Here is a 13,267-nt window from a genome sequence, read left to right as displayed (position 1 = left end):
CTTTCACATAGAGTACAATGCATAAAAAGGGGCATTTAGAAAAAAACGTCATCCATAACTATCAAACACTCAATATTGCTGAATTAAGAAATACTAAAAGAAACAAAAATTAAATGACAAATGTTTCAACTAGAAGTCTTAAAAAAAAAAAAAAAAATTAAAGTTAATTTCTTTTATATCTCTTAAGAAAAAAAAAAATGTAAAAGTATTATAACTGTTTATGCAATATATTGTCTATTTAATTGGTACTGTAAATGTAATGGGCTTTTTATAAAATAGCTTATGCAAGGATATTGGCGCTGTATAACAGAAATGTAATGGCCTTTTTATAAAATAGCTTATGCAAGGATATTGGCGCTGTATGACAGAAATGTTGGACGCTCACACTTGCCATCTGCCGCCACTAATGTGATCCTCGAAAACCATGGAAACACAGTTTTGCATTTCCTGGATTCCAAATCTGACCAAAACATTTCCCATGTACATACACGGACCAGTCAGAATAAAGAGATCACCTGAAAAATGGCCAGGTGAGCAATAGATAATTGGAAGTAGCTTGACCTAAGCCACTCTTGAGCATTTGTATGTAAGCATTTCTTCTCCAATGTTTTTGTAAAGCAACATACAGTATTCTTGTTTATCAGACTGGCCATATATTGAATTCTATCAACAAAAACACAGTCGTTCTATATGTTGTATTTTTATTGCGTGTGCTCATGCTGTATAGTTGGATGTGGATCACTTATGCTCGTCCATTGTCTGTTACCATCAGCGATGCATCGTAATAACGTCAATTCTCTCTAAACACCATGAAACTTGGTAGAAAGTCGGAGAAAACCAGAACCCAGCTGATCACAGGTTCCTAAGAGGTAGAATTTCCTATCAGAGTGGCCTGAGGTTGGTGCCAGCTAACTCCAGTTTATTTTGTTCAATCGTCCACGATGTAGTAATCGAATCAAAATTAAAAAGCTTTACTTATAGCTTTCTTTGTTGCATTAATATACAGTACTGTGCAAAAGTTTTAGGCAGGTGTGAAAAAATGCTGTAAAGTAAGAATGCTTTCAAAAATAGATATGTTAATAGTTTATATTTATCAATTAACAAAATGCAAAGTGAGTGAACAGAAGAAAAATCTACATCAAATCAATATTTGGTGTGACCACCCTTTGCCTTCAAAACAGCATCAATTCTTCTAGGTACACTTGCACACAGTTTTTGAAGGAACTCGGCAGGTAGGTTGGCCCAAACATCTTGGAGAACTAACCACAGTTCTTCTGTGGATTTAGGCAGCCTCAGTTGCTTCTCTCTCTTCATGTAATCCCAGACAGACTCGATGATGTTGAGATCAGGGCTCTGTGTGGCCATACCATCACTTCCAGGACTCCATGTTCTTTACGCTGAAGATAGTTCATAATGACTTTCGCTGTATGTTTGGGGTCGTTGTCATGCTGCAGAATAAATTTGGGGCCAATCAGATGCCTCCCTGATGGTATTGCATGATGGATAAGTATCTGCCTGTACTTCTCAGCATTGAGGAGACAATTAATTCTGACCAAATCCCCAACTCCATTTGCAGAAATGCAGCCCCAAACTTGCAAGGAACCTCCACCATGCTTCACTGTTGCCTGCAGACACTCATTCGTGTACCGCTCTCCAGCCCTTCGGCGAACAAACTGCCTTCTGCTACAGCCAAATATTTCAAATTTTGACTCATCAGTCCAGAGCACCTGCTGCCATTTTTCTGCCCCCCAGTTCCTGTGTTTTCGTGCATAGTTGAGTCGCTTGGCCTTGTTTCCACGTCGGAGGTATGGCTTTTTGGCCGCAAGTCTTCCATGAAGGCCACTTCTGACCAGACTTCTCCGGACAGTAGATGGGTGTACCAGGGTCCCACTGTTTTCTGCCAATTCTGAGCTGATGGCACTGCTGGACATCTTCCGATTGCGAAGGGAACAAAGCATGATGTGTCTTTCATCTGCTGCAGTAAGTTTCCTTGGCCGACCACTGCGTCTACGGTCATCAACGTTGCCTGTTTCTTTGTGCTTCTTCAAAAGAGCTTGGACAGCACATCTGGAAACCCCTGTCTGCCTTGAAATTTCTGCCTGGGAGAGACCTTGCTGATGCAGTATAACTACCTTGTGTCTTGTTGCTGTGCTCAGTCTTGCCATGGTGTATGACTTTTGACAGTAAACTGTCTTCAGCAACCTCACCTTGTTAGCTGAGTTTGGCTGTTCCTCACCCAGTTTTATTCCTCCTCCACAGCTGTTTCTGTTTCAGTTAATGATTGTGTTTCAACCTACATATTGAATTGATGATCATTAGCACCTGTTTGGTATAATTGTTTAATCATACACCTGACTATATGCCTACAAAATCCCTGACTTTGTGCAAGTGTACCTAGAAGAATTGATGCTGTTTTGAAGGCAAAGGGTGGTCACACCAAATATGGATTTGATTTAGATTTTTCTTCTGTTCACTCACTTTGCATTTAGTTAATTGATAAATATAATCTATTAACATGTCTATTTTTGAAAGCATTCTTACTTTACAGTATTTTTTCACACCTGCCTAAAACTTTTGCACAGTACTGTATATTTTCCTAAAATGCTGTTTCCCAGCTAAGAAAATTGGGCTATATAGGCCACAAAGTCCCCCCTGCTACTGCAGTAGATTTTCATGTCTTTTATGTAGCATAATGGGAAAAATAAAATTCAGCCATGAAGGTTTGTGCTAAATACCAGTGTGTCTCGAAATGAGCAATATTTAGAGCATTATCTACTTGCCGATCATGGTGCAGAGGGCAGTTTGAACTAAGACCTAAGAATTACTCAAAATTCTGTCAGTCAGCAACAAAGCTCTGTTCTAATCACAAGGAATGAGCCTCACCTTCAAGGTTGAGGCCAGTAAACCACATTGCTGGACCTCCTGAATTCTGAGCAAGACCCTGACAACCATATCCTCAAAGGCACCCATCCATCCACCTCCAATGTGGACCAAAAAAGAAATTCTAATTTCTAATTTTGCAATGCGAATTGATAAACTGCTGCCAGCAGATATGCAAAACAGTAATCTTTCATCTCAAGATGAGACCCTCTCTCCCCACCCCCCCCGTCTTTCTCTTGGGGTTTTCTAAGGGTTGTGAGGGACCCACATCACCTGCGCCACAGCATCCCTATGCTGGAAGTGGCATTTAAAATACAGGGGGTAGACGCGTGTCATTACAGTACAGCTGTTGCCTGTGATCTGAATGAGGTGCTTTATTCTATAACACACAGAAGAGGAGGGGGTGCTTTGACTTTACATGGCACTTACAAGTGTGCAATTGGCAGTATTCACATAATGTAGTACTTAATACTACACCCATTCCACTTGGATTGTGATCCTGCCAGCTCTCAGGAGCCAAGCAGGGCTTGGTGCAAGGAGCTCCCGCTGTGCTGCAGTGTGTTGAGGGGGTAATAGCTCAGCAGGGGTCAGTCTCCCCTCGAAGCTCAAGCAGTGACCCCAGCATGGGTTTGGGGGCCTTTGCTGTTGGAAGTGTGGATGAAAGAGGTGCTTAGACGGTCCCTAAAGAGGTGCCATGTATTGGAAGAGGAGGGGGAGGATGATGTGTGAGCTGGTGCATTTTAAAACTATTTCAATTACAGTATATCCAACCAAAAACATATATAACCAGCCATACATTTTTAATAAACATCTTTGTTGTCGTGCCACATGGACTAGCTGTGCATGGATGACTACATTACGCTTTGTTAGCTCTCTGATGTAAAGCATAACATAATACAGACACAACAAAACACTAAAGAAATAGCTTTGAGTGTAAACATTATCCAAGTGGTAAGTTGCCCTGGATAAGAGTGTCTGCTAATAAATAAATAATAATAATAATAATAATATTAGGTTGTGTGAACCCCATCATGAGAATCTTTTCTAAACTTTGTTTTAAAAAATATGCATGTCAAATGCTGATGTTGGCTGTATTGTTTATTATATGACAAGTGGAGTCTCTCTGTGATTTTAAATCTTGTTAGCCTGTGATGAAGCAACACAGTACAGGATAAACAATTGTCACAAAGGGTCCATGCGACCGGAATTAAGCAGTCCTGGCTGACTTTCCCGTTAAAATATCAAAGCACTTGTTATATGATAGCTATACAGTAATTACAGGGGTTGTATTGTGAGACAATAGTGTTCCTCTCAAGTATAATATCCTTGTCTACATCGCAAAATACTTTCATATTGCTATAGGTATACGGTGACAGTTACTAGTTAGATTTGAAAATGGGGCGTAAGAGGAAAACACTTAGAGTGTTGTGCATGATACCCCGACTGACGGCTGAAGTCTCCGCGGCAGAACTAAGCGGGCCCGTCTGCCTTACCTTCCAGTGACTCCAGCTGCGCTGAAGCAGGAGAGGGGTGGAGCTCAGATTCCGAATAATAAGTGCAAGTTAGTTCTGTTGAAGTTTAAATATTTGGGAAATTAAATAACTCCATTACCAGCTTGTGGGCCAAGATGGTAATACTCTTTGGGTAAAGAAAATCCTTAACCCTTTGCGGTCCTATGTCGGACCTGGTCCGACATTTGCAATTATTCTTGCCCGGTCCAATGTCGGACCCTGTCCGACATCATTAAAAAGACGCAAAAAACAGGTTTCTAGTAGTTTTTTCTCCGGAAAAAGCAGAGAAAACCATTCAATGGCCGAGTGGGAGCAACAGGAGCCGAGACAAGCCGGAAAAAAAGGGTGTATCTCATGAATAGTCATACTTGCCCCTGGCATCTGACAATGGAGGCCATAAGGAAACAAGCTGGCTGTGACTGCATCAGCGCTCAGAGAATATCACGGACATTTGCAGAGCTTTTTTCAGATGTTATAGTAATAAAATAATGACTTGGATCACATTATTGAGGCATTTGGTGATAAAACGAGTGATCAGGAGATGATTGATCGGTATATACGACTTATTATTATTATTATTATTATTATTATTATTATTATTAATATTATTTATTTCTTAGCATATGTGAAAGCTATAGCGAACGAAAGTGGGGCAGGGCTGGAGATGCCTAGTGAGTGCTTTGTTGATATGCAGGGCATTTTAAACCCGTTTGACTGTGGAAAAAAAATACTTTCAAACAGCGCGTCTAAAATTAACTGCGCGTGTGAAAATAAATTGGACCTGACGCGCACTTAATAAATGGACTGCAAAGGGTTAAATTTACATAAAACAAAATCATTCCTGTTATTCTGACCTAATATTAATCACTGTCATTTTGTTGGTCTCATTTTTTTTTTTGTATTAAAGATACACATATTATGTTACACTTGAATTTTTGGGAGTTTGAGTCTTGTTAAAAGTCCCAGCAGTAAGTGCTTTTCCAATGACTGCCGAGTTTCAGTGTCCATATACTCCTCATGTGACCTGTAGAAGTGGAATACAGGGGTGTGCCGGATGTGCAGATATCTCCAAGCAGTGACTACTAAACTCTGATCATTAATAACTTCAGGTTTACACTGTGTGTCTTTTATATAATGGAAAATATATGAAGTGATGGCAATACACGCAGTAATAGGTAAGATTTACTGGAAATATGTTGTTCACTCAAGGTGGTCCGTACCCCAGACAAGGTTGCAAACTGCTGCTGTAGTGGATAACTGTTCAGTTATACCAATTGATCCTGAGGCCTGTAGCTGCTGATCCCTGCCACAGAGTGTGTTTGATTCTCACTCCGGTTTTTTATCTCCTCTCTTTCGCAGTGAGAAACGCAAACTGCAGGTAAGCACTGTCAGCCCCATCCAGTGCAGCATGCACGGCAAGAAGTGCACCATCGTCGTGGAGACCAAGATCAACCAATCACAGCCGGACTTCACCAAGAGTCGCTCCGGGTACATCCTGTCTGTCCCAGGAAACTGAAGAGCATCACCAGGGTGACGGAGGGGCGGGGGTTAGGAAATGTTTTCAGGCTTCCCATGTTGATTATATAAGACATAGAGTAACATATTTAATGTAAGTTGTGTTAACAGGGTGATTATAAAGTCACTTGGCCACCCAACCTTTGTGAAAGAAACATTGCAGAGCAAGTAAACTTGGCAGGAGGCGATGGAAGGGCTGTAACACAAGTCATATGCACCATGTAGCTCATGCCTGCAGAGAGCTTGTTAATGTTCTTAATGTGGGCATCATTCCTTCTGAAACTGTACTAAGAACAGCAGAGTGCTGAATATTCACAGGGACACGCCCCTCTGATGGATGACATCCTTCCGATCCGCCAGGAATGTATATTGCCAAGTGGTCTTTTAATCACTGCAATCGTGCAAATAGGTACATGTGGTTAGGATGCATTTCCACGCACATGTGCTTGTGCAGATAAACAACAACACATATAAGTATAAGCCCATTTGCCTATCTGTGTGATTCTATGTTATTATGAGAGAGTTTCAGATTATATATATATATATATATATATATATATATAAGTGCTTTAAGGGCTTCTATCTGGAACTGGGCAAACTACAGTGCAATGTGTCCCCTAGCCAGCATATAATTTGTCACAACAGTTTGGGACTGACAAATTGCTGGTTTATGACAGAATACCAAACAATAATCATTAAAACGTGTAATTATTGTCTTTGGATGCACAGAATCAAAACAGTATTTGGGAATCTCTTTGGAAACACAAGCATTAGCTTTCTATTCGGCAAAGTTATTATAAATAATCAAAAATAGTCTGCACTGTAAATGTTTATCACGTTACCGTTTACTTCCCATCTCAACATAATTGTGTGCCGTTTAAAACATCAACAACATTAACCTCAAGATAAAATGGTAATAACCAACAATGATACACTTTCTATTAAAGACAACATAAAGTGATACAAGTGGACTTTGTCGCTTTGTACTTTCTCTTGACTCTTGTTCCCTTTCAAGCACGAAATATAACCATTACCAAATGATTATTTACCTTATAAAGCCTTGAAACCTGAATATTGATATACCAAAACTGCTCAACGAGCCTGTGAAGCAGTCATGCCCCGCCCCCGAGGGTACATAAGGACGGCGCTCACACATCTCTGCGACATGTTTCCTTTCAAGACACACCTGACCAGAGAGCCTGGTTCAGATAAGTACATTGTTGCTTATATCTGTATATATTTGGCATTTATTGTGTTTTCTACAGAAATTATCAGTGATATTTAACCAATCGCTGTAATAGGTTTTACTACGCGTTTTGTGTACACTGCCGCCTGTTGCTTGTCACATCCCACTGCAGCCTTGTGCCCTGCGTGAAGCCAGCGGCTTGAGTCGCTCCTTCACAGGGATCCAGCAACGGCTGACTTTGTGCTCCACCCCCAGGCTACATAGCTCCTGCTGGAGCTTATGTGAATTCTTGTTTTTGCTTTTTAGCACCATACGAGACGTTTTTTTTATTATTTATGTAATTGTTTAATTACTGTGTTTTGTTTAGAAATTGTTTACTCTTTGTGTGCTTCCAGTTTTTGGGCCATGCCATGCGCAGAACCAAGATACCATATTGGTGACAGCTTTTTAGCATCTCCATTGCGAAGGCTGTTAGTCCAACTGTCCAAGTGGATAGCAGACACGGTCAGGACTGCCCATGAGCTGACCAACTTGCCCATTCCACCAGGGGCATGGCAACTTAATGTTGTGGATCCTCAAAACCCTGGTTTTGGAACTAGAGTGTTAAGGGCGGCTTCTCAGTCGACCCTTACAACATAGGCGTAGAGGTGGTTTTCAACCTCAGGTTTTTTCACCCTAGCTACTGGTTATTGGGGTTCAGTTTGGTAAAGCACAGGGCAGCCTCTCGGCTTAGCCTCGTAGCATTCCAGTCGTTCTGCAATCTTGCTTTTGCGACTGCTTTGGAACACTCACACGGTAATGGTTACATTTCGTACTTGAAAGGGAACGTTACGTTAATAACCCTGGTTCCCTGAAACAGAAATGTAACCATTAACCTTCAAGGTCACTGCACCCACAATTGCAGCAGGCTTGGGGCATGACTGCGCCACAGGCTCATCGATCAGCTCTGGTATATCAATATTCAGGCTTTAGGAGGTAAATACCCATACAGTAATGGTTACATTTCTATTTCAGGGGATCAGGGTTATGATAGTAACCTAATGTTTTCTTACTTTTGTTTTTCTTTTGCAAGTAAGAAATGTATCCACTTGAGAAACGATACACAGGATCATTTGGATGTACTCATTGAAAACAAATTCAACCAGTTGCTATTGCTGTAACAAAAAATGCAGCGACTAATAAATAAAACAAAAAAGGTAAAATGTATACTTCTGCAAAATTCATGAGCAGCTCAGAACGCTCTGACAGAGCTCTCCATAGCAGAATCTCCGGACGCCTGCTTCACCCACCATAAAATACCATAAAATAATAAAATCAAGTGTAAATCCGCTCAATCGAAATCACGCATGCGTACAGGTGGATGATAATTTTGAAAGTATACTGTAGTTGCCTTTGAGCTGCTAAACAAATAAATATTAATGCACAGTAGTTTAGAGATGATATATAATACTGTCAAAAAAATGAATTTAAGATCATTATTTTCTTTCACTTTCATTTTTATTTTTGCATTTCTTAGTCATCCTGTGTACCCCCTATACCTCTTGAAGTACTCCAGGGGTACGCGAACCCCCGGTTGAAAACCCCTGATCCAGCGTGCCAATTAAAGTGATCCAAATGAATTTTAAACAACAGTTATGGTAAATGAAAGGTGCCATATTCAACATTTTCATTATTTCATTACATAATCACAAAAAAGCATTATCTGACATGCCATACAAAAACATACAATTCTGGCAGTCACATACCAGGGCATGTCAGTAAAGTGGGTGTATGTTGTGGTTTTCATAACAAGCTAAAGACAACCAGATGATTTTCCTTTGGGGATACAGACCAGTAGGTGGAATGGTCAGTTTTATAACAGAAGCAGGAAATCGCATTGTGTTCTTCACCAGAGCAGTCTTGGTTTCCATCATTCCAGTGCAGCAAACCAAATCAGTACAGTATTGAACAGAGGAATCTGCTTTGAGTTTTAATACACACACCAATTACAGGAGCTACAGTGTAACATGAAAATGACATGTTGCCTTTTCTGATTCACTGTGTGCCAAATTGAATCCATGAAAACTCAGATCAAGCACGGCTGTTCTGTGATTGTTTGAAGAATGCTTTTAAAAAGTGGTCTTTTATGTAGAGAAGTTACATAAAAGTAACCAAGTGCTTTGAGTTACTTCTCAAGCTCAGTTATAAAATAAGCAAACCAGGCTCCGAACTTGCAGGCCAAGCCACAAGCTCTCCTGAGGAAATGCCATGTGCAGCACACACTTTTGTGTAACTGGGCTGTCATTTACATAGCGTATTCATTTGTTGTATCCCTGACATGTATTCTCCCTGTTGCAAGTCTTAGTTTTAGTTTTAGTCCCAGCTTGCAATGTGTCAGGCTTCAAGATGCCTCTGTTTGCTATTTGTATTCATGACTGAAAAACTTAATGATGATTCACATGGGACAGCCTCAGAAGTGATGACTGTTTTCTATTCTGGAGAATAACATAATTTGCAGCAGGTTTCAATCCCCAGATTCCCCAAAGGAACCATTTGGGAATGGTCAGGTATCCCTTGGAGACAGTGTTCAAACACTGTGTCAGAAATGTTCTGGTGTTCTGTGTCCACTTTCCTGATATATCGCGGTCCTGGAGTTAGCTCCCCATTTTTACAGTCTAACTGCGCATGCATTTGCTGCAATATACATAGGCAATGTCACTTAGAATTACTGTTGGTTTTATTTCGTACTGTACATCACAAACAAAAATATACAAAACAATTAAAAATGAAGCATTAATATCATACTGTTATATACACATGCGTTGCACAACAACACAAAGCAAATTAAATATCTGTGCTGAAGCAGTTTTTATTTTAGCCAATGAGGTGTTCACTTGTGGCAGCAATGCACTAGCAAAAGTCACAGGGCAGTGACGTCAGCTCCCTAGCAACAAGCCTCCTATGTTGGCAATGGATTCTTTCAATGCAGTGGGTTTGTGAGGAGAGGAAGACTCATGAAATTAATTGGAGACATAAGTTGATGAGAAGCAATTACCCTCCACAGTACAAATTAAAACGGTGTGCTGCTTTTTATATGAAAAGTGAGAAAAAGAGAGTTGTGTACACACACACTGACACACACACATGTGTTATACTGGACCCTGACGTCCCCGATAAAACGAGGCAGTGGTTGTACAGTATTTGTTAGCCTATTTGTCTTTCTGTGGGTCTCTCGCTATATCACGGATTAATACTGGACCCCGATACCCGTGATATATCGAGTGGGTAGTGTAATTAAGAGGTGAATAACTGCAGCATTCTTTTCTGGTGGTTGCACTAAGGTTGTAAAGTGCTTGGTATCATGTGTTGCTCAAAAGCACAAGAAGTCTGTAGAATCTCATAGGGGTCCTATAGTGGTGGCTGAGCCATGACCTCTGCTGTGTTCATTCAGGTTTCTCCTTGAGAAAATCTGCTTTTCACAGCTTCCCTCTTAATCATTAAAACTAAAACCATAAGCTCTAAACAGAGCTGTTCTGAAGAAACCCTCTCAATAAATATTAAAATATTGTTTTTGTCATGAACAGGAACAGAGAGGGCCCCCACATTGTAATGTTTGCACTTCCTGCCTTTTGTCTTGTCAAAGTGCCTCAATGTCCCAAAGTGACTCTGAGATTGACTCCTAGCAAAGCAGGCAGGGTGTCCTACCCGGGGGGCCACAGTAGGAGCCTGTGACATGTCTATTGCATTAATGGTTGTTGTATGTAATCATTGTGTGCTCATTTACTCACTGGCTATACACAAGGGACATATGTATATGTATTTACACTAGTAAGTGTAAAGTGCCTGAATATATTTTATGTATAATATAATGTATGTTATGGAAGACTTTTCATTTAACCAAATGTGGGATAATGATTACCCTTTTTTAATTAACAATTTAAAACCTGGGGTTTTGCAATAGATTATTATTATTGTTATTATTATTATTATTATTATTATTATTAATTTGATTACATTATTTTTAGAATGGTGCAGTGTCCTTATTAATGGACTGAAACCATTTTTCTGTTGAACAGAAAATGTTTGTCATGTTTCCATTAGGACCCCTGGACCACATTTATTAAATGTGTGATTATATTATCCATAACTGTAAAATACTCAATCGTAAAATACATAGAAAAAACAGTAGTTTAGATCAGGGGTGGCGATACAGTTTAAGATGATTCAAGTATCCCATTCTTCAATAGTATTTTGTTTAAGCTATGTTAATGTTGATTATCGCTCAATTAAGCAATAAAGATGAGAAGCAAAGGTACTGAGGAACTCCAGAGATTGTGTGTGTTTTGTGTTTGTTTGCTTGCAGGGAGAGCTGTAGACAGCGGGCACACAGCTTCTTTAGCAGCTGTCTATAATGGATCCAGATTCCTACCATGGTTAATTTGTTTCCACCAGAAGATTCACTAGCAGCTAGGCATTTCACAGCTTTTAGTGGAAGAATCTTGGTTAAGTTGCATGTGCCCATAGGCACCTAACCCATGGGGCAGAAGGGGCACTATATCAAACTTGGGCACTTGGGTCAAACTATATTTTGCCCCTCCACTTTTTTTTATTCATTATATATGTATTATACCTTGTTGTGCTTGGCATTGGTTTGTCTTTGGAAAGGTTTAAAATACAATTGTAAAATGGAAAAGTATTCAGAGGATGGGCCACATTTATAAACAATCACAATAAAGTCTCCCTACATGAAGATATTGGTTTGACCCAAGGTCAACTGCACAAAATATTAATACTATTAATATTAATACCAGACCATTAATAAAAATTAAATAATGTTGGGTTTTAGAATACAAAATTAGGTCAATGTTGCTGCGGGGCCATGAACAAGTTCAAGTTCAATTCTCACCAACAAAATTGTATTATTTAACTTGATTAAGAATTAGTAAACATATCAAAGTGGCATTTCTAAATCACATAAACCTGATTTTATTGTTGTGAAAAAGTTGGGCAGCAGTGTGGAGTAGTGGTTAGGGCTCTGGACTCTTGACCAGAGGGTTGTGGGTTCAATCCCCGGTGGGGACACTGCTGTTGTACCCTTGAGCAAGGTACTTTACCTAAATTGCTCCAGTAAAAACCCAACTGTATAAATGGGTAATTGTATGTAAAATAATGTGATATCTTGTAACAATTGTAAGTCGCCCTGGATAAGGGCGTCTGCTAAGAAATAAATAATAATTATTATTTTTTCATTAAAAGCTTGTAACTTAGTAGTTATTTGCTGATATTAATGTTCAGCTTTCATATCAAAACGTGTGTACTTACTAATAATTTTAACTCATATTAGTTTAATCATGAATGACTAAAAAATGTAGAAATAAATGCTGATTGATAAAAAGGGTTTACCAATGTAGCTCATGATGATGTATTGTAATCTCTTAGATTTCAGTACATCATCGACTCCATTAGTCTGGGGCAGGTAAATTTAACATACTTGGCACATCAATTTTTATTTATTTATTATTTTGGTGCCTAGGATGTGGGAAGCGGGAGTGCTGACAGTGCGGCCGAATTCACAACTGTTCTCTTGTTAACGTATGAGCAGTGTATGGTTGATCTGCACTCCCTGTAATATTGTCATGAATCAGCTGTTTCAACCAATTGCCGTGTGATGGCGGGTGCTTATTGTTTCAAACTATCAGCACCAAGCATTGCAGCACTATTGTGAGTGTTTACTTTCCTAAAGTCTCGTAGCAGCTAGTTTCGCTGAGCTCAGCAGTCTGATGACAAAACCTGAAAAACATTCTCTAGCATCCAGCACTACATTTAAAACAAAGCCGAGCAAGGAATATTTTAACTGTTAACATACATATGTCAATATATCTATCAATAAACAAGCCCTATTATGACATGTTGTACATGTTATTGTTTGTGTTTGTTTAGCACTTCCCTTTAATAAGCTGCATGTTGGAATTCTAGGTACTGTACAGCATTGTGCAGATATGCCACTGGAACTGGTTCTGCCATTTGGTGCTACTTGTGTTTATACTTAAATGCTCAGTTAGTAAATATTCTATATTTTATGTTGAAACAACTATCCAATTTTGTGGGTTTACTACTACAAAAACCGTAACTTGAAAAAGATTGAACAGTAAAAATGAGGCTTACCAGAGCTTCTTAGCAAAAGAAAATGTTCGGC

The 13,267-nt window shown here is 39.5% G+C and overlaps 1 protein-coding gene across 2 annotated transcripts in view; it reads left to right on the top strand.

Moving 5' to 3' along the window:
• The window catches only part of myo1d (myosin 1D), a 180,584-nt gene extending 169,198 nt beyond the window's left edge, over positions 1–11,386 (top strand). For both annotated transcript variants that reach the window (XM_034055719.3, XM_059006770.1), the window contains exon 23: positions 5,751–11,386. In XM_034055719.3, coding sequence (XP_033911610.3) covers positions 5,751–5,907 — 157 coding nt within the window. In that variant the 3' untranslated portion in view covers positions 5,908–11,386. The remainder of the gene's footprint in view (positions 1–5,750) is intronic.
• The last annotated feature ends 1,881 nt before the right edge of the window (positions 11,387–13,267 follow it).

The sequence above is a fragment of the Acipenser ruthenus genome, chromosome 33, assembly GCF_902713425.1.
Source record: "Acipenser ruthenus chromosome 33, fAciRut3.2 maternal haplotype, whole genome shotgun sequence".
In the NCBI taxonomy this organism is placed as follows: domain Eukaryota; kingdom Metazoa; phylum Chordata; class Actinopteri; order Acipenseriformes; family Acipenseridae; genus Acipenser; species Acipenser ruthenus.
The sequence above is the reverse complement of the archived record's forward strand: the minus strand, read 5'-3'. Positions and strand labels throughout refer to the sequence as shown.